General features: G+C 46.3%; 2 protein-coding genes across 5 annotated transcripts; one reads left to right on the forward strand and one right to left on the reverse strand.

Annotated features, from left to right (window-relative positions):
- Window positions 1-966: 966 nt before the first annotated feature.
- On the reverse strand, window positions 967-5,920 carry LOC109896952 (prostate-associated microseminoprotein). Of its 3 annotated transcripts, none has more exons than XM_020491423.2 (4): window positions 5,632-5,920; window positions 2,421-2,827; window positions 1,998-2,106; window positions 967-1,596 (listed from the first exon to the last, which is right to left on the reverse strand). In XM_020491423.2, the coding sequence occupies exons 2-4, from the start codon at window positions 2,542-2,544 to the stop codon at window positions 1,422-1,424; spliced, it is 408 nt and encodes a 135-aa protein (XP_020347012.1). In that variant the 5' UTR covers window positions 2,545-2,827; window positions 5,632-5,920; the 3' UTR covers window positions 967-1,421. The 3 variants fall into 3 exon arrangements, with proteins under 3 accessions (XP_020347012.1, XP_020347011.1, XP_020347010.1); XM_020491422.2 differs by having other exon boundaries at window positions 2,421-2,877; XM_020491421.2 differs by having other exon boundaries at window positions 2,421-2,943.
- LOC109896951 (phosphatidylinositol 3-kinase, catalytic subunit type 3) lies at window positions 4,799-22,389 on the forward strand. 2 transcript variants are annotated; one of them, XM_031832213.1, is made up of 26 exons: window positions 4,854-5,321; window positions 6,214-6,402; window positions 6,716-6,859; window positions 7,100-7,229; window positions 7,348-7,374; window positions 8,263-8,349; window positions 10,412-10,510; window positions 10,653-10,724; window positions 10,870-10,974; window positions 11,061-11,153; window positions 11,440-11,625; window positions 12,224-12,363; window positions 12,590-12,668; window positions 12,755-12,822; window positions 12,918-13,023; window positions 13,225-13,341; window positions 13,503-13,634; window positions 13,889-14,017; window positions 14,278-14,347; window positions 14,437-14,501; window positions 14,822-14,906; window positions 15,031-15,105; window positions 15,313-15,481; window positions 15,592-15,682; window positions 15,788-15,913; window positions 22,148-22,389. In XM_031832213.1, exons 1-26 carry the CDS (start codon window positions 5,257-5,259, stop codon window positions 22,160-22,162), a joined length of 2,664 nt encoding a protein of 887 aa, XP_031688073.1. In that variant the 5' UTR covers window positions 4,854-5,256; the 3' UTR covers window positions 22,163-22,389. The 2 variants fall into 2 exon arrangements, with proteins under 2 accessions (XP_020347009.2, XP_031688073.1); XM_020491420.2 differs by lacking the exon at window positions 7,348-7,374 and having other exon boundaries at window positions 4,799-5,321.
- Window positions 22,390-24,039: the final 1,650 nt, after the last annotated feature.

Here is a 24,039-nt window from a genome sequence, read left to right on the forward strand (position 1 = left end):
TTCAGTGTTGAAAAAATACGCAAAAATAGAGAAAATCAGAAAGGGGCATATACTTCTTCAGGGCACTGTATAGGGAATAGGATGCCATTTGGGACACAGCCCTCCACTCTCGTCTCCCTGTCTGCTTTTAGTTTATTATCTGGCTTAGCAGAGAGGGTTTGAGCACTTGACTAGAAGGACCATTGTCCTTACAGATGACTGAGGATGCTGCTCATGTTCTGGGAGTCACAGTGCCATCACAAGAAGATGGTTTCCCAGACACAGATTAAGCCTAGTCTTGGTCTAAGAAGGACTTTCAATAAAGACTAGGTTAAATCTGTATGGGAATCCGTCCATAGGAGTAGCTCCTCAACCCTCTGAGTCCTTCTGACTGTACAGCCTAACTATACTTCAGACACTTCTATAACAACCTAAACTAACTATAACATGTTCAACTTGTACACAGTGACCCTGCGATGGCGTCTGCACTTTGAGTTTGTCACGTTCCGAGAGCCCATGGAACCAATCCCGCCCTGACGTCCTACGTCTCCCAATTCACAGGGACCAACAGCATCAACATTTGAGCGTGAGGAGTGGAGGGTTATATTTGCATGAATGGTGATGTAAAGCAGGCATCAATTTATTGGTGTGTTAACATATTTTGCAGTATGTCCTATGTTTTTTTGGGATTGCCCTCACTTTCTTATTTTTTTAAATATATAGCTTAAAGATGATGATGACGACCAATATAAAATGCTACTGTCTGTCTGTGGGGTCATTTACATTTCTCTATTTTTTTTTTATCCCTTCATTCAAAACCCCCCAAAATACAGTCCATTGATTCATCACTCCATTTTTTTGTATTTCATATTCAAGAGCTTCATGCTCTACAACAGTTGTATTTTTTCATTGTGAACGAAAGACTGTTCAACGATGTGAATCATGAATTAAAAAGTGTATTTGCCGTGAAGAGACTGCTTTTAACACGCAAATCAACAAAAGTTTCACTGAATGAGAATTTTATTTAGAGGATAACTGAATATAACTGCAATACAGAACAAATACGACAATAATTGTTAGATATATTACTATAAGAGTTGATATTTACAGTAGAGCATTACAGGGTGCCATAAATGTGGGATTACATTATGTGGGATCCCCTCTGCATTCCAACGGAGTATACTTTTCTGCTTATGGTACAATATATTGTAATATTCATGAGGTTTAAATGTTAACAAATTACGGGTCTGCAACACGTGAGAATGGAGCGTTTGAAGTACACAGACAGGCGGGTGGAGGGAGGTGATCGTCCGACTTCAGTGGAGGCTGGTGCCACTTTAAATCGGAGAACAGGCTCCTTGTAATGGCTGGAATTAAATGAGCCCGTTCTTCGATTTCTCCCTCCACCAGCCTCCACTGTCCGACTGTGATTCCGTCCCTGTCTACTCCGCTAGCTTCAAGTAGTGTTCCAGTGAGCCGTGGCTGGGGTCTAGGCTGTGTCCATACCCGGGGCTGCAGGGCAGGCGGGGGTCAGCGCTCTGAACGAGGGTCATCTTACAGGTCAGAGTGTCCACCCGAACCTCGCACCACCCTGGGAAGTCCACCGGGTGATGCACCCTGTACAGAGAGAGAGAGAGAGAGAGAGAGAGAGAAGGGTTGTTGAGCTGGTAGACTAAATGTTTTCAATGGCTTGTTTTACATATATGCTTTCTCTGAAAGCATGATGATGACAATATGAATATCCATAGATAATGTAATACAACTCTAAGCATTTCAGAGCCTGGGGGAATATATTCCTTGCATTTATTTTCAAATCAAAAACCATAATTATCAGATCTTTAGAGAATAAAAAGAAAAATTCCCTTTCAAGGACCTCTGCGCCTGGATACAATTTTCATGGCTGTATTGCATTGCAAGCTTCACCCAACCGTGGCAATCAGGTTCCTATTCCCAAGGCTGCAAATCTAAATACAACGACCCAGAAAGGCACGTTGATCACAGGTGCGTAGTGTACTCACGTCTCGCAGCAGCCGACGCCGACAGGATGCAGACAGGTACACTGCAGACAGCCATCCTCCATCCAGGACTCCCCCAGAGAGAAGTGTCTCCCCTCGTACACACACAGCGCTAGGGTAGAGAGAGACCCCCCACCAAAGGTGTTACCCCCAATCATACATAAACCAAGCCTCATTTATCCACAAAACTTCAACTTCAATTTAGAAATCACAACTTTAACATAAACAAAAGTCATTTAGTACCAAAAGCAGTCTTCCCGGGCTTGGACGTGTTGACGATGGACTTTCATTTAAGAAGAGCAAACCTGAATGATACCCTGAATCACGGGGTAATAAAAATCTTCTCTGAACTTAAAATCCATTCAACAGGCCCAATGCCTTCAGATTAACGCTAAACACCCTATCCTAGAGCATGGCTTTGCTTACCTTTGGAGTTGAAGTGGCACTGCATAGGAGCCGCAAGGCAGGTGGTCCAGAGCAGTGTCCCAGCCAGGAAGGTCAGTGGCCAGTTTCTCCCAACAATGGAGTCCATCGTCACCATGTTCTTCATGTTCTCGTTTTGTAGTTCTAGATCTAGTTCTCAAGAGTTTTCCGATTCCTCTCTTCCACCTCAATTTATACCCCAACATCTTTACGACCGCAGCGTACAGGGTGGAGGTGGGGTTAGTTAGCTCCATCACGAGGACCGACCAGGGTCGAGGCAGGGGTGTGGGGCATGTGGGGTGTCACAGGGTTGGGTTTGGGGGGGAGGGGGCAAGGGGAAAAAGTCTGTGTCTTGGCATCGCCTTGGCAATCTGGAGATCAGCACCTCTTCGCTCCAGTGGGCATGACCTCTAATATGATAGAAACACGGATACATCCTAAAATGACGAAGACTTGGAGGCTAAGAGAGAGGTGAGAGGAAGGAGGGAAGTGAGAGAGAGGTAGAAAGGAGAGCGGAAGGGGAGGCCTGTGGAGAACCAGTAATAGAGAGAGGAATAAATGGCTAACATGATTTAACTCCATTGATTCAAATCTGTGTTCCTCCACATAAGATTTCCCTATTGGGATTGAAGTTAAATATCTTCATTACTACCTTACTAAGGATTCCAGCTGAGGAGGAAAGTACCAGTGAGTGACTAGCTGCGTTACCTTTCACTACCAGATGTGTTACTATGTGGTTACTAAGACGCTCTTACATGCAAACACAGATGCATAATACTGCAGATGAAGTCAGCGACCTACTGCCTCCACTGACCTCAGTCTACCTCATTTGGATGAGCTCATGTGTATGATGTCATGACGTGCAGCCATGTCTCCAATCTGTGAACTCATGCGGGCCCTGTCCAGCAGCGGTTAGTCAGTCGCCCTCCCCAGAGGAGCAGAGACGCAGGATGTTTGGGAGCAGGAAACTCATAAAGAACAGGATAAGACTTTTTTTACTGGCTGCTGCAGGCAGGTGGCAGGTATGCATTTGTATGCTTTTATACACCCGCTCTTCAATTTAGGATGAAATGTGTCATGATTTTAGGGCTACAGCCTGGTCTATGGAATGTCTAATGGAAAAGGATGGAGATTCTCTCACTCTCATGCCACCAATGAACTGCTCGTCCATGAAGACTCTAATGGGTGTGAGACAAATTGATTTTGTTTTAAGAGGGTTTTCCTACTCAGCACCTCTTTAAATGGCGTCAATCAAAGGGTGGGAATCCGTCAGCATCCGTCATCGTCTTATTGTATAGGACCCTTAGGTTCTGGGAGGGGAGAATATTTAGTGCTGTACTTTTGACCAGGCAGAGCCATATAGGCCCTGCTCAAAAGTAGTGCACTGTATAGGGAATAGGGTGCCATTTGGGACTCAAACATAATGTGGACAGGGTACTGAGGTGACAAGGTTCCAGAGTCGAGACATGTTCCTCCTCAGACTGTGACAAGTCAAGCTGTGGAGCTGGAGAGACATGGGCAACTTTGTCATACACACACACTGAGTCACAACAATACAGGACCAGAGCACGTCAGGGCCCTGCTGTCAGCATCACCCCTAGCTGACGAGGGAGACCTATCAACACCCGCCAGACTTCTGTGGGGGTAGGAGGGAACACGGGCGTAAAACACTAATTGTGAGGCCCGCGGGGTCCATTGTGAAAAACATGTTCCCTCGTCACAGGTTTTTCCCCATGATCGCTGTCTGTCTGCAGATTGACAGCAAAAGTGGATGGAGATGAGCTAATGTTTTGTTCTGGCTCAGGGAGCGTTAACTTGCTACCTCAGATAGAACAACTCTACCCAGCCAAATCACATGTCCCAAACAAACCCTAATTTTTGGGGGTTTTACTGGGTTAGCAGACTCTCTTATGCAGAGTAACTTACAGGAGCAATTAGGGTTAGGTGCCTTGCTCAACAGATTTTTCACCTTGTCGGCTCAGGGATTTGAACCAGAGATCTTTCGGTTACTGGCCCAACGCTCTTAAACCTGCTGCCATCACCCCAATACAAGACAATAAGCCCACAAGACTGCCCCATGGAGATGTAGAGAGCAAGGGATGCAGTTCAATTTAAGCACTGTGCTAGTAGTTCCTATAATGGCATGTGCTCCAACCCAAAGACCAACGAAGAGGTTTAGCTTATACACAATTCAAAGTAAGACATTTCATTTGCACATAAATGTGTTGCAAATCTATAATGGAACTCAAATCCCATACATCCTAGGCCGGCATTGGAAATAAGAATTTGTTCTTAACTGTCTTGCCTAGTTAAATGAAGGTAAAATAAAAAAAAATATTTAAAAAAATGTACTGCTGTTGACTATCCCTTTAAGATTGCACGGTAAACCCCGCCCCCAATGTTCCCATCCAGGAAGTAAGTGACCACTATCAGACCAGCTAAATCAACATTTGAAAACAACGATTGGCAACACACTCGGTCATTGACAGTGACTTAGAGATTGATTAAGTTTTCCTGATATCAGCAGCAGACTGTTGTGATCACAAAAAAACATAATCAAGTCCGAAAATAAATGTGTCGCTATAATGTCATTATTGTGAATCGAGGCGATAAAAGTTCACATTTCGATCGGACTGGTGGTCTGTAAACGGACTGTATCTCAGTATTTTTTTCAAGACAACTGCAGAAACTATTGTTTGTGCGCTACCAAGGGGATTTTTGCACTCAGGCCTTCCAAGCTAGCCCACGGCCAGGAAAGGCTTGCTAGCTACAATCCTATTTGCCTCTGAGAATTTATGAGTAACGTTCGCTAGCTTTTTACTTGTATGTGTTAAATAAGATGGACACAGACAAGTTTAACTATGTCTACAGTTGTGACTTGGACATTAATGTTCAACTGAAAATGTAAGTATTTTGTTACCGTGGGCTATACTGTACAAGTAGCAAGTTAAGTAGTAGCAAGTCAACAATAAACAATATCAGTCAGTGTAGCTATAGCTGGCTACCTAGGTCTTATTATACCTCAGTGACCTAGCTAGCCTACTTATGTCCATATCTGCGTACTGTTAAATGATACCATGTTGACATCAATTACAATGCACCTCGAGTCTCTTATCTAATACCACTTTACATGCATGAAAAATGATTGCAACACTTGTTCCAAAAGTATCTCATTACATTGCTAGCTGACGTTAGTTGTTTGTCTTCTATTTACCTTAGCGAGCATGGCAACACCATGACTCAACCGATATCACGGCTCCGTAACGTGCCCGGTGAGGGCTCTTATTTGGGAACACGGAAAAATCCGCATTTTCTTGACATCATGCACATTCCAACGGCTCATCTACCTCTCGTGACGTCACTTAACGAGCTAGGCTCCGCTGTGGTGGCCCGTAAATAACGTTCATAATTCTCAACAAACAGTGCAGTGCAGCGCTTCCCGTTAGGCCGTTACACACTGGAATAATAGGGTGATGCGTTTTGTCACAACTTGTCAGGGGACTGTTAACGTTGTCTCAACACCGCAGAATGTACAAAGATATGTTCCGGGATATGCCCTGTCATTAAGCCTAGTGGCAATATAAATAATTTAGCCAAATGTGAACACACTTGCAGGTGTTCATAGATCTGTGGACCTCCAGAGTGTTGATCTACAACATTTGTCTAGATTTTAGAACTTTGGCTGAGCAGAGTGGCTAAGAATACTGATTCTGAAAGGGAAGGATGACAAGTGGTGGTGTCAAACTACTTCCCTCTGTCTGTCTCTCATGATCTCCCCCCTGTACCCCCCCTACAGAGGCAGTTTGGAGGGCAAGCGGGAGCAGAAGAGCTACAAGGCCCTGCTGCAGGATCCAATGTTGCGGTTCTCTGGCCTCTACCAGGAGAACTGCTCAGACCTCTATGTTACCTGTCAGGTGTTCGCAGAGGGCAAGCCCCTGGCGCTGCCTGTGCGCACCTCCTACAAGGCCTTCAGTACACGCTGGAAGTGAGTGACACCCAGGCTGTGTCCCAAATGGCAACCGATTCCCTACATAGTGCACTACTTTTGGCCAGGTTGGTGCACTATATAGGGAATAGGGTGCCATTTGAGAGCAACCGTAATCAACTCTTTGACCTGGTTGGTCTTTATCTCACATTGTAGACTCATTTCACGATAATATATACAAAATATAATCGTCCTTGTGAACTGTTCTGTAAACTTTCTCTCACTCTCTCTCCTCCCTGTCTCTCCTCCCTATCACCTCTCTCGCTCGCGCTCTCTCGCTCTCTCTCTCTCTTTTTTTTTCCCCCTTCCCCAGCTGGAATGAGTGGCTGAAGCTGCCAGTGAAGTATCCAGACCTGCCCCAGAGTGCCCAGGTGGCCCTTACTGTGTGGGATGTGTACGGACCGGGCCGAGCCACCCCTGTGGGGGGAACCACCGTCACCCTCTTCGGCAAATATGGGTGAGTCCAAGTCCATCTCAGCAAATATATGTCCATATACTGTATATTACTGTACTATGGAAGGGAATTGGAATTTCAGTATACTTTCTGAATTGACTGGAATTGACCCCAACCCTAGCTGACTGTATATGGAAGAAGTATGTGGCTATTATTGGGGTGGGGGACAACTCCGAAAGCCAACCAGAACATTGACTCATGCCATCTCCCGTCCCCTCTCCGTCTCCCCTTCTTCTCTCTCAGGATGTTCCGGCAGGGCATGCACGACCTGAAGGTGTGGCCGGGGGTGGAGGGGGACGGAGGGGAGCCCACCAGCACCCCAGGGAGGACCAGCAGCAGTCTGGCAGAGGACCAGATGGGGCGACTGGCTAAGGTAGGCACAGGGTCAGGGGTCCCCCTGGAGGGTTTGTTTGGGTTTGTGTGTTTGACGGCGGAGAGAGTGTGTGATGTACTCCTGTGAAAGGACTCGTCTAAATCACTGTCTATTCCAGGCCCCTGACCTGGAGTTTCTCAGTGATGTGAGTACTAGGGGTTGGAAGGAGGGGAGAGGGGGTCGGAATGCTGGATGTGTGTGTAGGCCTGTGTGTGTTTGTCTATTTCCTTGTTGGTGCACATATTAGGCCCTATAGCTAAATCTTGCTGAATTTGTGTGTGTGTGTGGCTTGTTAATGTTTGTTAGGAATATGGTGCATCAAACACCCCTGCCATTTTACCAGAGAAACAACTAAGAAGCACCACCTTTGTATAATGCATATAATTAAATCAGGGATTCCTAAACTCTGTGCTCTGGAGCCCAAGAGTTGCATGCTTTGGATTTTGCCGTAACACTACACAGCTTGTTCAAATGATCAAAGCTTGATGATTAGTGGATTATTTGAATCAGCTGTGTAGTGCTAGGGCAAAAACCAAAACATGCACCCCTTGGGGTCCTGAAAGACCAAGTTTAGGAAACCCCAATTTAAATCTTGCACTAATGTGTCATTAGCCTTTGGTGTGTTGGTTTTCATTTTGCAGTAATTTACTAAGAATTAGACCCACTGACCATTTTATCAAGCTGAAGTCAAAATAAAAGGGATTAATGGTGCCCCATGGGTGTGTCAACTGGCTGTAAATACTGGAAACTGTCTGTACCAAGTTCAGAGTGAGCTCTAATAGCTATAGCGAATGTTGTGCTTGTGTGCCCCTGTCACCCACACTGACTGAGCAGATTGGCTGCTGAGTGTGTGTTCAGTGCTTCCGTTGCACTGGATTGGCCACTGGCACCAAGCTGCGCTCTGATTGGCCGAGCTAGCTTTCTGCATATCTCTGCTCCACCTCGATTGCATCCTTTATTCCTAACCTCTCAATCTCTTCTCCTCTTTCTTTCCCTCCCTTCCCTCCATCCCTCTTTCTTTCTCTCCTTCTAGCTGACCAAGGCCCACCGGCAGGGTCACATGGTGAAGGTAGACTGGTTGGACCGCCTGACCTTCAGAGAGATAGAGATGATCAACGAGGTGAGTTAGTAGAGGATCTGGGGTCAGTTTTTTAAAATCATTGATGCCTTATACTGTAAACCATACACACTCACAATCACCTGAACGTACGTACGTATCCCAACCGGAGGCCGTGGATTACAGGCAACATCCGTATCGAGCTAAAGGCTAGAGCTGCCGCTTTCAAGGAGCGGGAGACAAATCTGGACGCTAATAAGAAATCCCGCTATGCCCTCAGACGAACCAGCGAACAAGCAAAGCGTCAGTACAGGATTAAGATTAAATCCTACTACACCGGCTCTGATGCTCGTCGGATGTGGCAGGGCTTGAAAACTATTACGGACTACAAAGGGAAACCCAGACACGAGCTGCCCAGTGACGCATGCCTACCAGACGAGCTAAATGCCTTTTATGCTCGCTTTGAGGCAAGCAACACTGAAGCATGCACGAGAGCACCAGCTGTTCTGGGTGACTGTAATAACGCTCTCGGTAGGCGATGTGAACAAAACCTTTAAACAGGTCAACATTCACAAAGCCGCTGGGCCAGACCGATTACCAGGAGGTGTACTCAAAGTATGCGCGGACCAACTGTCAAGTGTCTTCGCTGACATTTTCAACCTCTCCCTGACCGAGTCTGTAATACCTACATGTTTCAAGCAGACCACTGTAGTCCCTGTGCCCAAAGAAGAGAAGGTAACCTGCCTAAATGATTACCGCCCCGTAGCACCTATGTGAGAATGCTGTTCATTGACTACAGCTCAGCGTTCAACACCATAGTGCCCACAAAGCTCATCACTAAGCTAAGGACTCTGGGACTAAACACCTCCCTCTGCAACTGGATCCTGGAATTCCTGACAGGCCGCCCCCAGGTGGTAAGACTAGGCAACAACATGTCTGCCACGCTGATCCTTAACACTGGGGCCCCTCAGGGGTGCGTACTTAGTCCCCTCCTGTACTCACTGTTCAACCATGACTGCGTGCCAAATACGACTCCAACACCATCATTAAGTTTGCTGACGACACAACGGTGGTAGGCTTGATCACCGACAACGATGAGATGGCCTGCAGGGAGGAGGTCAGAGAACTGGCAGTGTGGTGCAAGGTCAACAACCTCACCCGCAATGTGAGCAAAATAAAGGATCTGATCGTGAACTACAGGAAAAGGTGGGCCGAACAGGCCCCCATTTAACATCAACGGGGCTGTAGTGGAGCCCCGAACTATCATGGTCCAAACATACCAAGACAGTCGTGAAGAGGGCACGACAAAACCTTTTCCCCCTCAGAAGACAAAGGATTTGTCATGGGTCCCCAGATCCTCAAAAGGTTCTACAGCTGCACCATCAAGAGCATCCTGAGCGGTTGCATCACCGTCTTATATGGCAACTGCTCGGCATCTGACCGTAAGGTGCTACAGAGGGTAGTGCATACGGCCCAGTACATCACTGGGGCCAAGCTGCCTTCCATCCAGGACCTATATAATAGGCGGTGTCAGGGAAAGCCCATAAAATTGTCAGAGACTCCAGTCACCCAAGTCATAGACTGTTTTCTTTGCTACCGCACGGCAAGCGGTACCAGAGCGCCAAGCCTAGGACCAAAAGGCTCCTCAAAAGCTTCTACCCCCAAGCCATAAGACTGCTGAACAATTAATAAAATCGCCCCCCCCCCCCCCCCCCCTTTTGTACACTGCTGCTACTCGCTGTTTATTATCTATGCATAGTCACTTCACCCCTACCTACATGTACAAATTACTTCAGCTAACCTGTACCCCCTGTATATAATCTCTTTATTCTTGTTACTTTTAAAAAACTTTTTTTTAAAACTTTAGTCCAGTTGGTAAATATTTTCTTAACTCTTCTTGTTGGTTAAGGGCTTGTAAGTAAGCATTTCACGGTAAGGTCTACACTTGTTGTATTCGGTGCGTGTGACAAATAAAGTTTGATTTGAATAGCCTCATCACAGTTGCGTTATATGTGTGACACATAACATGACGTACTTTATATGGAAAGGCCATCGCTCATTTCTGCCGAGACCTCTTTAAAAAAAATCTAAAGTCAGTCAGCCTCTTATGTTTGCGTTCCCACAGAGTGAGAAGCGTAGCTCCAACTTCATGTATCTTATGGTGGAGTTTCCTCGTGTCAAAACTGGAGAAAAGCCTGAGTACAGTATTGTCTATTATGAGAAGGTAGGTATATATGTATATATACACATACATGGTTGTGACATTTGAGCTGTTGTCATAATTCTGAAAGGGATTGATTGGTTGATTTGCTGTGGTGATGTGGTAGCTGATTGGCTGGCTGACTGACTAACTCCTCCCCCTCCAGGATGGAGATGACGCCTCACCGGTGCTCACCAGCGCTGACATCGTTAAAGTCCCTGACCCTCAGATGTGCATGGTAAGAGAGACACACACACACACACACACACACACACACAGGGTTAGAATGGAGATTTGTTTTATTTTCAACATATCAATATTGCCATACATGTATTGAGTTTAATGAATGAATCATTTATAATGTACCTCTGCCCCTGCCATAGGAGAACCTTGTCGAGAGCAAGCACCATAAATTGGCCCGTAGCCTTCGGAGTGGCCCGTCGGACCACGACCTGAAGCCTAACGCTGCCACACGAGATCAGCTCAACGTTAGTACCATTAGTCAACCACAACTGTATGTGTGTCTGTGTGATTTTAGCAGTAGGCTCAATCTTGTGTGTATGTCTCTCTACAGGTCATAGTGAATTACCCTCCGACCAAGCAACTGAGCTCAGAGGAACAGGACCTGGTGTGGAAGTTCCGTTACTACCTCACCACTCAGGAGAAGGTGTGTGTCCTGCTAAGTTTGAAGTCTTTTTATGGTTGTCCTTTTAGTCCATTTTATTTGTGATTTAAAGTATGTAGACACACAACACAGTATGTGCATGTTTATAGCAGAATACATTTCCATACAAAATGGAAACAAAGTTGGACAGCATCTAGGGCCCATCGAGTTCCTGACCTCGTAACCTGACCAGGGAAGAATCCTAGATTAGCATTGTCCCAGTATAACTGGTGTTGACACACCTTTCTAAGCTAATTACCTAAGAGCCCCTCTTCCCTCTCCCCTCCAGGCACTGACTAAGTTCCTAAAGTGTGTGAACTGGGCGCTGCCCGGGGAGGCTAAGCAGGCCCTGGAGCTGCTGGGGAAGTGGAGGCCCATGGATGTTGAGGACTCCCTAGAGCTGCTCTCCTCCCAGTTCACCAACCCCACCGTACGACGCTACGCTGTGACCAGGCTGCAGCAGGCCGACGACGAGGTAGGTTGCAGGGGGCGGTGAAGAGAGTGTGTGTTGGGTTGTGTGTGTGTGAGTGAGTGGGGGGAGTGACACAGCAGAGCCATGTACACTACCGTTCAAGGCACGGGAAATTGTGTTAGCTAACACAACATGCTATTGGAACACAGGAGTGATGGTTGCTTATAATGGGCCTCTGTACACTATGGAGATATTCCATAAAAAAAATCTGCCGTTTCCAGCTACAATAGTCATTCACAACATTAACAATGTCTACACTGTTTTTCTGATCAATTTGATGTTATTTTAATGGACAAAAAAAAAAGATAAACTTGGATTAGCTAACACAACATGCCATTGGAACACAGGAGGGATGGTTGCTGATAACAGGCCTATGTAGATATTCCATTGAAAATCAGCTGTTTCCAGCTACAAAAGTCATTTACAACATTAACAATGTCTGATCAAATTGATGTTATTTTAATGGACATAATAATGTGCTTTTCTTTCAAAAACAAGGACATTTCTATGTGACCCCAAACTTTTGAATGTTTGTGTGTGTGTGTGTACATGTACCACACACACACACACACACCTACGTATCGCTCTCTCTGTGCTCCAGGACCTGCTGATGTACCTTCTCCAGCTGGTCCAGGCTCTGAAATACGAGAACTTCAACGACATCCAGTGTGGGCTGGAGCCAGGAGGCAAGCGGGACAGCCAGGGCCTGGCAGAGAGCGCCACCCTGGGGGACCTAGACAGGTTAGAGGGGGGTCAAGGTGGAGGGTTGAAAGTTGTGACCGAATCAGGGAAAATTCTGGCCCTAATTCATAGCCTAGGACCCTGAGTTTATTCTGGTCAGGTCGTTAGCCAGTGTTGGACAGGGGGGAAAAAACTCCTGGCCCCTAGATATGTCTGGTGTTGGTTGTCTGCTGTGCTATTTAATTGTGTTCTAACAGTGCAACATCAACTGTCTGTATGTCTCCAGTTCCCAGATCTTGACTGCTCCAGCAGTGCCCTCACCTGTCCCGAATGGAAAGGAAGGGTCGGACAGTGAGAATCCAGAGGTAAAAAGTGTACAGGAGAAGGGGAAAGCACAGACGTTTGTTTGTCTGACGAGAGAGGTAGTAATGTTGGTTCTGTGTTTCTACAGCAGGACCTGTGTACCTTTCTCATTTCCCGTGCCTGTAAGAACTCAACACTGGCCAACTACCTCTACTGGTGAGGATCAATTAGTGTGTGTGTGTGTGTGTGGTGTGTATGTGTGCATATATAAGACACGTGTGTGTACTAAATCTGTGTGTGTTCTCCCTCAGGTATGTAATAGTGGAGTGTGAGGACCAGGACACCCAGCAGAGAGACCTAAAAACCCACAAGATGTACCTCAACGTCATTGGGAGGTTTAGCCAAGCGCTGCTCAAGGTTAGACTTTCAACGCGCCTCATATCTTACTTCATCCTTCCGTTAATTTACATTTTCAGGACTATGAATTTGCTTGTGCAGTGAATGATACGGCGCAGTGCGTCGGGAAAAACGCCAAGCAAGTATTTTTGCTTTGGTAACCATAACTAATTTCCCCCTCTTTCATGTTCTTACTTTCTTCTCTGTACTCTCTCTCTCTAGGGTGATAAGAGTGTGAGGGTGATGCGGTCTCTCCTGGCATCCCAACAGACGTTTGTGGACAGACTGGTGCAGCTGATGAAGGCCGTGCAGAGAGAGAGCGGCAACCGCAAGAAGAAGGTACGAGAAGACCAATGACGCACACTTTACACTCCTCCCTCTGTCAGTCCGTTTTCTTCCGTTGTGGTTCCCAATGAACATGACCCAGGTCTTCTCTGCGACTGGTGTTTACGATTGCTGGTTGACCCCCCCCCCCCCCCCCCCCCCCCCCCGTGTTTCAGACGGAGCGACTGCAGGCTCTGCTGGCGGACAATGAGAAGGTGAACCTGTGTGAGATTGACCCCATCCCGCTACCTCTGGAACCCTCAGTCAGAATCCGAGGCATCGTACCAGACACCGCCACGCTATTCAAGGTGCACCATCTCTCCATCGCTGGCTAATTCTTCCTTCTCAACGCTATCCTTCCTCTCCTCCTTCCATTCCTTCTCTACCTCTCGAACGTATCCCTCCTTATTTTCATCTTCTTCATCCTCCCTTTCTCTCCCTCTTCTTTGGTTGTGTTATGTAGCAGTTGTTTTTGTATGTGCTGCTATGTTTGTATGCTAATGTGCCTTTTTTTCCCTACATGTCCTTATCTCACCGCTGTATGTCTGTGCGTGTATTATAGAGCGCCCTGATGCCAGCCAAGCTGATCTTCAAGGCAGAGGACGGGGCGATGTACCCGGTCATCTTTAAACACGGAGACGACCTGAGACAAGACCAGCTCATTCTACAGATCATCTCTCTCATGGACAAGGTCAGACACTAGCATTATTACCATGTCATTACCGTAGAAACAAAGTACTGTATTTATTATTATTATGGACATGGTCTGAAACAAGCATATTATTATCATATTACCTTACTACAAACTTGCTGTAAGTCGCTTTGGAGAAAAGCATCTGCTAAATGACTGAAATGTAAAGACAGGCTGTTGTTCATATTTCAGCCTCGCCTAGAAGGTTCTAGAGAAGGTTAAGAGTCGGTGTAGTGTGAATTATGTAAATTCTCTCTCAGTTGCTCAGGAAAGAGAACCTGGACCTGAAGTTGACGCCTTACAAAGTCCTGGCTACAAGCACCAAGCATGGTGAGCACCACCGATGTAGCTATCGACTAGAATACTGGGTCAGGACATGCGTGAAGTGACCTCTGACCTGTGTGTTGTCCTTCCTCCAGGGTTCATGCAGTTTGTTCAGTCAGTGCCTGTGGCTGAGGTCCTGGCCACTGAAGGAAACATCCAGGTAGAATTTACTGTATCCATGGCTAAGAGACTTAACATTATTTGCTATGTAAGGTGTTTGTCTAGCATCTTTGCTATGTGCATGTCTGTGCAGACACGTCTTGTGATGTCTTCTCTGACCTAATTTGTTGTAAGCGATTGTGTTATTATACTTTTTTTTAAAAAGTTATTTTGTAAATATTTTCTTAACTCTTATTTTTCTTAACTGTATTGATGGCTTGTAAGTAAGCATTTCATGGTAAACCTGTTGTAATTTGGCGCATATTACAAATGCCATTTGATTTGTGTAAGAGTCCTCTCTCTCTTCCTGTGTCTCTCCAGAGTTTCTTCAGAAAACACGCCCCCAGTGAAAAGGGGCCATATGGCATCAGCCCTGAGGTGATGGACACCTACGTCAAGAGCTGTGGTGAGTCTACTACCAATAACACCCTCCCACCGACCAATCCCTGGCCTTGGTGTGGGCTCATTTTAAAGTGTGTTTTGGGATGACATCTTTTTTTTTGTCTTTCCTCTACTCTTTCTTGTTCCAGCTGGTTACTGTGTCATCACATACATCCTGGGTGTAGGAGACAGACACTTGGACAACCTGCTCCTCACAAAGACTGGTGAGTCTATAGGAATTATGTGTCGTGTACCTCCCAACACCCTATGGTTGGATTTCTACCAGACGTTGTCTGATCCATTAGTCCTTTCCTTCAAAATGCTGCTCCACTCTATTCTGTGTGACTGACGACACTTTGTGACAACTGCTGTTGTAAAAAGGGCTTCATGAATACATTTGATTGAATACCTTTCCATCTTCCGTTTTTCAGGAAAGTTGTTCCACATAGACTTTGGCTACATCCTGGGTCGTGACCCCAAGCCCCTGCCTCCTCCTATGAAGCTGAGTAAGGAGATGGTGGAGGGGATGGGCGGCATGCAGAGTGAACAGTACCAGGAGTTCAGGAAACAGTGTTACACTGCCTTCCTACACCTCAGGAGGTCGGACACACAGGCAGCTCAATTCTGATCTTTTGCCACTAATTGGTCATTTATATCAGCTGTGTTGAACCTTTTTTAATTTCTTTCTTTCCTCATCCCTGTCTCTTCAGGTACTCTAACCTCATCCTAAATCTTTTCTCTCTCATGGTGGATGCCAACATTCCTGACATTGCCCTGGAGCCTGACAAGACTGTTAAGAAGGTGTGTGTGTATTTCACTTCGCTATGTGGTTTAGCGAATGGTTATGTGAATTGTAAGAGTCCCATTTTGAATAGGACGTTTACTGAATATTCTGTCTCCTCCCAGGTGCAGGACAAGTTCCGATTGGACCTGTCGGACGAGGAGGCGGTGCATTACATGCAGAGTCTGATTGACGAGAGTGTGGGAGCTCTGTTTGCTGCTGTGGTGGAGCAGATACACAAGTTTGCCCAGGTGTGTGTCTCAGCAGGGGTTTAGTATGTGTGTGTCTCTCTCAGCAGCGGTTTAGTGTGTGTGTCTCTCTCCCTCTCTCTCAGCAGAGGTTTAGTGTGTTTGTCTCTCTCTCAGCAGGGGTTTAGTGTGTGTCTCTCTCTCTCTCAGTAGGGGTTTAGTGTGTGTGTGTGTGTGTGTGTGTGTGTGTGTCTCTCTCTCTCAGCAGGGGTTTAGTGTCTCTCTCTCTCAGCAGGGGTTTAGTGTCTCTCTTTCAGCAGGGGTTTAGTGTGTGTCTCTCTCTCAGCACGGATTTAGTGTGTCTCTCTCAGCAGGGGTTTAGTGTGTGTGTGTGTGTGTCTCTCTCTCTCAGCAGGGGTTTAGTGTCTCTCTCTCTCAGCAGGGGTTTAGTGTCTCTCTTTCAGCAGGGGTTTAGTGTGTGTCTCTCTCTCAGCACGGATTTAGTGTGTCTCTCTCAGCAGGGGTTTAGTGTGTGTGTGTGTCTCTCTCAGCAGGGGTTTAGTGTGTGTCTCTCTCAGCAGGGGTTTAGTGTGTGTCTCTCTCAGCAGGGGTTTAGTGTGTGTCTCTCTCAGCAGGGGTTTAGTGTGTGTGTGTGTGTCTCTCTCTCTCTCAGCAGGGGTTTAGTGTGTGAGTGTGTGTCTCTCTTAGCAGGGGTTTTGTGTGTGTGTGTCTCTCCCTCAGCAGGGGTTTAGTGTCTCTCTCTCTCTCTTTCAGCAGGGGTTTAGTGTATCTCTTTCAGCAGGGGTTTAGTGTGTGTCTCTCTCTCAGCACGGATTTAGTGTGTCTCTCTCAGCAGGGGTTTAGTGTGTGTGTGTGTGTGTGTGTGTGTCTCTCTCTCTCTCTCTCTCTCTCTCTCAGCAGGGGTTTTGTGTGTGTCTCTCTCTCTCAGCAGGGGTTTTGTGTGTGTCGCTCTCTCTCAGCAGGGGTTTCGTCTCTCTCAGCAGGGGTTTAGTGTGTGTGTCTCTCAGCAGGGGTTTAGTGTGTGTCTCTCTCAGCAGGGGTTTAGTGTGTGTGTGTGTCTCTCTCAGCAGGGGTTTAGTGTGTGTCTCTCTCAGCAGGGGTTTAGTGTGTGTCTCTCTCAGCAGGGGTTTAGTGTGTGTGTGTGTCTCTCTCAGCAGGGGTTTAGTGTGTGTCTCTCTCAGCAGGGGTTTAGTGTGTGTCTCTCTCAGCAGGGGTTTAGTGTCTCTCCCTCAGCAGGGGTTTAGTGTGTGTGTGTCTCTCTCTCCCTCTCTCAGCAGGGGTTTAGTGTGTCTCTCTCAGCAGGGGTTTAGTGTCTCTCCCTCAGCAGGGGTTTAGTGTGTGTGTGTGTGTGTGTGTGTGTGTGTGTGTGTGTGTGTGTCTCTCTCTCCCTCTCTCAGCAGGGGTTTCGGCTCTCTCTCAGCAGGGGTTTAGTGTGCGTCTCTCTCAGCAGGGGTTTAGTGTGTGTGTGTGTCTCTCTCAGCAGGGGTTTAGTGTGTGTCTCTCTCAGCAGGGGTTTAGTGTGTGTCTCTCTCAGCAGGGGTTTAGTGTGTGTGTGTGTCTCTCTCAGCAGGGGTTTAGTGTGTGTCTCTCTCAGCAGGGGTTTAGTGTGTGTCTCTCTCAGCAGGGGTTTAGTGTGTGTCTCTCTCAGCAGGGGTTTAGTGTGTGTGTGTGTGTCTCTCTCTCTCTCAGCAGGGGTTTAGTGTGTGAGTGTGTGTCTCTCTTAGCAGGGGTTTTGTGTGTGTGTGTGTCGCTCTCTCTCAGCAGGGGTTTCGGCTCTCCCTCAGCAGGGGTTTAGTGTGTGTGTGTGTGTCTCTCTCTCTCTCAGCAGGGGTTTAGTGTGAGTGTGTCTCTCTCTTAGCAGGGGTTTTGTGTGTGTGTGTCTCTCCCTCAGCAGGGGTTTAGTGTCTCTCTCTCTCTCTCAGCAGGGGTTTAGTGTGAGTCTCTCTTTCAGCAGGGGTTTAGTGTGAGTCTCTCTTTCAGCAGGGGTTTAGTGTGTGTGTCTCTCTCTCTCAGCAGGGGTTTAGTGTGTGTGTGTGTCTCTCTCTCTCAGCAGGGGTTTAGTGTGTCTCTCTCTCTCAGCAGGGGTTTAGTGTCTCTCTCTCTCAGCAGGGGTTTAGTGTGTGTCTCTCTCAGCAGGGGTTTAGTGTGTGTGTGTGTCTCTCTCTCCCTCTCTCAGCAGGGGTTTAGTGTGTGTGTGTGTCTCTCTCAGTAGGGGTTTAGTGTGTGTGTCTCTCTCTCAGCAGGGGTTTAGTGTGTGAGTGTGTGTCTCTCTTAGCAGGGGTTGTGTGTGTGTGTGTCGCTCTCTCAGCAGGGGTTTCGGCTCTCTCTCAGCAGGGGTTTAGTGTGTGTCTCTTTCAGCAGGGGTTTAGTGTGTGTGTCTCTCTCAGCAGGGGTTTAGTGTGTTTCTCTCTCAGCAGGGGTTTAGTGTCTCTCCCTCAGCAGGGGTTTAGTGTCTCTCTCCCTCAGCAGGGGTTTAGTGTCTCTCTCCCAGGGGTTTAGTGTGTGTGTGTGTCTCGCTCTCCCTCTCTCAGCAGGGGTTTAGTGTGTGTCTCTCTCAGCAGGGGTTTAGTGTCACTCTCCCTCAGCAGGGGTTTAGTGTGTGTGTGTCTCTCTCTCTCTCCCTCTCTCAGCAGGGGTTTAGTGTGTCTCTCTCAGCAGGGGTTTAGTGTCTCTCCCTCAGCAGGGGTTTAGTGTGTGTGTGTGTGTGTCTCTCTCTCCCTCTCTCAGCAGGGGTTTAGTGTGTCTCTCTCAGCAGGGGTTTAGTGTCTCTCCCTCAGCAGGGGTTTAGTGTGTGTGTGTGTCTCTCTCTCCCTCTCTCAGCAGGGGTTTAGTGTGTCTCTCTCAGCAGGGGTTTAGTGTCTCTCCCTCAGCAGGGGTTTAGTGTGTGTGTGTGTGTGTGTGTGTGTGTGTCTCTCTCTCCCTCTCTCAGCAGGGGTTTCGGCTCTCTCTCAGCAGGGGTTTAGTGTGCGTCTCTTTCAGCAGGGGTTTAGTGTGTGTGTCTCTCAGTAGGGGTTTAGTGTGTTTCTCTCTCAGCAGGGGTTTAGTGTCTCTCCCTCAGCAGGGGTTTAGTGTCTCTCTCCCTCAGCAGGGGTTTAGTGTCTCTCTCTCTCAGCAGGGGTTTAGTGTCTCTCTCCCAGGGGTTTAGTGTGTGTGTGTGTGTGTGTCTCTCTCTCCCTCTCTCAGCAGGGGTTTAGTGTGTGTCTCTCTCAGCAGGGGTTTAGTGTCACTCTCCCTCAGCAGGGGTTTAGTGTGTGTGTGTCTCTCTCTCCCTCTCTCAGCAGGGGTTTAGTGTGTCTCTCTCAGCAGGGGTTTAGTGTCTCTCCCTCAGCAGGGGTTTAGTGTGTGTGTGTGTGTGTCTCTCTCTCCCTCTCTCAGCAGGGGTTTAAAGTCTCTCCCTCAGCAGGGGTTTAGTGTGTGTGTGTGTGTGTCTCTCTCTCCCTCTCTCAGCAGGGGTTTAGTGTCTCTCCCTCAGCAGGGGTTTAGTGTGTGTGTGTGTGTGTGTGTCTCTCTCCCTCTCTCAGCAGGGGTTTAGTGTGTGTGTCTCTCTCAGTAGGGGTTTAGTGTGTCTCTCTCAGTAGGGGTTTAGTGTGTCTCTCTCTTAGCAGGGGTTTTGTGTGTGTGTCGCTCTCTCTCAGCAGGGGTTTAGTGTGCGTCTCTCTTTCAGCAGGGGTTTAGTGTGTGTGTGTCTCTCTCTCTCAGTAGGGGTTTAGTGTGTGTGTCTCTCTCTCAGTAGGGGTTTAGTGTGTCTCTCTCTTAGCAGGGGTTTTGTGTGTGTGTCGCTCTCTCTCAGCAGGGGTTTAGTGTGCGTCTCTCTTTCAGCAGGGGTTTAGTGTGTGTGTGTGTGTGTGTGTGTGTGTCTCTCCCTCTCTCAGTAGGGGTTTAGTGACTCTCAGCAAGGGTTGAGTGTGTGTCTCTCCCTTTCTCTCTCAGCAGGGGTTGTGTGTGTGTGTGTGTGTGTGTCTCTCTCTCGCTCTTAGCAGGGGTTTGTGTGTCTCTCTCTCAGCAGGGGTTTAGTGTGTGTGTGTGTGTGTGTGTGTGTGTGTCTCTCACACTTAGTGTGTGTGTGTCTCTCAGCAGGGGTTCAGTGTGTGTCTCTAACGGGGGGGGGGGGGGGGGGGGGGGGGGGGGGGTGTGACTGACAACATTCCGCTTCAAAGGCAGCGCGTGAAATTCAATTGATTTTTTTGAAATATGTAACTTTCATACATTAACAAGTGCAATACAGCAAATGAAAGAAACTTCTTAATCTACCCATCGTGTCTGATTTCAAAAAGGCTTTACAGGGAAAGCACAACATATGATTGTTAGGTCAGAGCCTAGTCACAAAAACACAGCCATTTTTCCAGCCAAAGAGAGGAGTCACAAAAAGCAGAAATAGATCAAATGAATCACTAACCTTTGATGATCTTCATCAGATGACACTCATAGGACTTCATGTTACATAATACATTTATGTTTTGTTCGATAAAGTGCATATCTAAATCCATAAATCTCAGTTTACATTGGCGCGTTACGTTCAGTTTTGCTTCCAAAACATCCGGTGATTTTGCAGAGAGCCACATCATTTTACAGAAATACTTACAATAAATATTGATTAAAGATACAAGTGTTTTTCACAGAATTAAAGCTATACTTCTTAATGCAACCGCTGTGTCAGATTTTTTAAAAACTTTATGGAAAAAGCAAACCATGCAATAATCTGAGTACGGCGCTCAGACAACAAAATCAAGCCAAAACAGGGAGTCCGCCAATTTGGAGTCAACAGAAGTCAGAAATAGCATTATAAATATTCACTTACCTTTGATCTTCATCAGAATGCACACCCAGGAATCCCAGTTCCACAATAAATGTTTGATTTGTTTGATAAAGTTAATCTTTGTCCAAATACCTCCTTTTTGTTTGCGCGTTCAGTACACAATCCAAACTCACGACGCTCGATCACTAGGGGCAGACGAAAAGTCCAAAAGTTCCGTTACAGTCCGTAGAAACATGTCAAATGAAGTATCGAATCAATCTTTAGGATGTTAACAAATCTTCAATAATGTTCCAACCGGAGAATTCCTTTTGTCTTCAGAAATGCAAGCTGACTCTACCGTGAATGCGTGTCACCAGCTTGTCACTCTGCCAGACCACTGACCCAAAGAGCCCTCATTCCCCCCTCCTTCACAGTAGAAGCATCAAACAAGATTCTAAAGACTTGACATCTAGTGAATGCCTTGGGAAGTGCAATATGACCCCATAGACACTGTGTATTCGATAGGCCAAGAGTTAAACAACTACAAACCTCAGATTTCCCACTTCCTGGTTGGATTCTTCTCAGGTTTTCACCTGCCATATGTTCAGATGTACTCAGACATCAAACTTCAGAGTGTTTTCTATCCAAATCTACTAATAATAGCAACTGGGACTGAGTAGCAGGCAGTTTACTCTGGGCTCACTCATCCAAACGTGAAAATGCTGCCCCCTATCCCAAACAGGTTAAACATACATGTATCATGAAAGATCTACAGTACCAACAGGATGTGTGAGAACTAGCATTTTCACGTTTCTGGTGCTTTGGGAAAATTTCGCAAGGGGACATTTTGTCCCATAGACTTGTAAAGAGACAAGGTGGAGCTCTTCGTTCTCTCCACGTATGGACCCAATTATTTTTTTCTTTTGAATTTTACCCCTTTCTCTCCCCAATTTCGTGGTATCCAATTGTTAGTAGCTACTATCTTGTCTCATCGCTACAACTCCCGTACGGGCTCGGGAGAGACGAAGGTTGAAAGTCATGCGTCCTCCGATACACAACCAAACCACAGTGTGCATCCAACCCGGAAGCCAGCCGCACCAATGTGTCGGAGGAAACACTGTGCATCCTTGGTTAGCTTGCACTGCGCCCGGCCTGCCACAAGTCAAGGATATCCCTACCGGCCCAACCCTCCCTAACCCGGACGACACTAGGCCAATTGTGCGTCGCTCCACGGACCTCCCGGTCGGTTACGACAGAGCCTGGGCTCGAACCCAGAGTCTCTGGTGGCACAGCTGGCGCTGCAGTACAGCGCCCTTAACCACTGCGCCACCCGGGAAGCCTGGACCCAATTCTTAATCGAGCATCTGACCAATTACGCGACTTTAGTTCTGGGTTAACCAAGATTACTGATTAATTGTAGGTAGCAGTGTTTATTTATATAACGCTGCATTTTAAATAGCCTTTTGCCAATAATTGTGCCGCCTGAGTGTGTTGTAGATGTGAGGGTCATCTAACAGTGGTGTCTCCCATCTCTCCTCCAGTACTGGCGCAGATGAGAAGGACCATCTGAACAATGGATGAACAGACAGACAGGAGGGGTTGTATCAATAGTAACACTCAGTCCCGACACTCCCCCGCCCTTGAGATTGAGAGGATCCATCCAGGACACGGAAGAGGCCAACCTCTACTGCAAAAACAAAACAATGACTGATGTTTTCATTTTGTATATATTATATATAGATAAAACTAATGGCCAAATAAAAACCATGTTGATACAGTGCAACACTGGTGTTGCCTTGTCTTTGTGTTGGAGTTGTGTTTTAGTGCGTTTACATATCGCATTCCTAAAATAATCTGTTGGGACTTGTGCTATAATGGTTATCGTACATGATTAACATGTATGGCCGGCTATATCCATTGAGCAGCAACACAGTGGGGGGGTGAGTTTATCCTGTGTGAGAGATGAATCATCAGGTCTTTATGTAGAGCTGAATGTCATTTATCATGGTTAAAGGGCAACATGCTGTTTCTGGCTTTTGTATTCCTGGCGAAAATACGTCGTATTCCAACAGAGGACTTTCAAAAAGGTTACTTTTGAAACCCCGTCACCATACAAGGGCCATTTAGTTTAGAACACGTTGGTTTCATCCTAAATCTAGGTCAGTCGAAGACGCTGTAGCTGAAAATGACAGGTGGTTAGTTGTGTGGTAATGCCTGTGTGGTTCTGTCATGTTTGATCTGACACCCTGACCAAGAGCAACAACAATTTGTTTGAAGGGAATAGACTTTACTATTGTGATCTTTGTAAGTTGCTTTTTAGACATCAGATATTTCTTATACCTCAACATGACACTACTACATGTCATTTTAAAAAGGTACCAGGACTATGAATTTACCATCGCAGGTAGAATTAACCCTTTAGTTGCTTTTTATTTTATGTATAAAAGAATAGTACTCATTGTACTTTATTTTTTTTTAAGGTAATCCATTTACAACTGGTTAGGAAATGAAAAACAAAGATATTGCATATAAAAGCACTTCAAAATGACAAACATTTATTGTTCACTCAATTTACATTTCCTTATGGTGTTGGAATGGGAACTATACATAAAGATCAGCAATTACACTTATCTAGCATTACACAACAAAGTCTTCAAGCTGATCTCATTGTTGCTCATTTCAAGCAGTTATTAGGCTTGTGTTTTTTTTTTTTCAAGCTCTGCTGTACTCACATATACATCTTCCCCCTCCTCTCTGGTTAATATGAAACTTGACATTTACAGAACAGGATGCACCCAAATGGAGAGCAAAAGTATAATGTGTTCACTTCCAGACACTAGCAGACTGTTTCAGCTGACCCATGAATTAGTCATTTTTGAAAAGGTCACCCTGTCGACAGTGGCGATTTTAGCATGTAAATCTTGGTTGGGGGACAAACAAAGAAAATGTAGGATGCATGCCAGCATTCAACACTGAACAATACATTAATTGCACTATAACAGTGACAAACGGTGCACACAAAGCTGTCCCAACACCTTACCACTGCTACACCTGGCTATCAGCGAAACAATTCATTCAGCCTCATTTAAAATTAAAATAAACATGGCTGACTTGCTTAAAAAAATGTTTAAGTCAGCCTGCTTAACTGACAATTGAGATGTACAAACTATGGCATAAGGGGACAACAAGTGGATGAGAGGCAATCCATGATTTATTTATTTTTTTAAACGTATGCCTGAGCTAGGACGGATGTAGTCATTAACTACTTGTTCAACCCTTTTGAAATGTACAGTGACAGAATTCAGAACACGGGCCGTTCTTAAGGTATTCTCCCTATACACCAAGTCAGAACCTTAGGATAAATAAAGGGGGCATATAAGCAGACAATGAAAGCTCTTACAATATTCAATGATTGCATTTCTCAAAAACAGGT

The sequence above is a fragment of the Oncorhynchus kisutch genome, linkage group LG9 (genome assembly GCF_002021735.2).
Source record: "Oncorhynchus kisutch isolate 150728-3 linkage group LG9, Okis_V2, whole genome shotgun sequence".
Lineage (NCBI taxonomy): Eukaryota > Metazoa > Chordata > Actinopteri > Salmoniformes > Salmonidae > Oncorhynchus > Oncorhynchus kisutch.

What these genes read in the sequence shown, in the direction of transcription:
- LOC109896952 (XM_020491423.2), bottom strand. Translation starts at nt 2,544, where the DNA reads ATGAAGAACATGGTGACGATGGACTCCATTGTTGGGAGAAACTGGCCA. An exon ending in GTGCCACTTCAACTCCAAAG is followed by an intron (nt 2,107 to 2,420) that starts GTAAGCAAAGCC and finishes TCTCTACCCTAG; the next exon opens with CGCTGTGTGTGTACGAGGGG. An exon ending in GGCGTCGGCTGCTGCGAGAC is followed by an intron (nt 1,597 to 1,997) that starts GTGAGTACACTA and finishes CTCTCTGTACAG; the next exon opens with GGTGCATCACCCGGTGGACT.
- LOC109896951 (XM_031832213.1), top strand. Translation starts at nt 5,257, where the DNA reads ATGGACACAGACAAGTTTAACTATGTCTACAGTTGTGACTTGGACATT. An exon ending in ACACCGCCACGCTATTCAAG is followed by an intron (nt 13,635 to 13,888) that starts GTGCACCATCTC and finishes CGTGTATTATAG; the next exon opens with AGCGCCCTGATGCCAGCCAA. An exon ending in GGCTACAAGCACCAAGCATG is followed by an intron (nt 14,348 to 14,436) that starts GTGAGCACCACC and finishes TCCTTCCTCCAG; the next exon opens with GGTTCATGCAGTTTGTTCAG.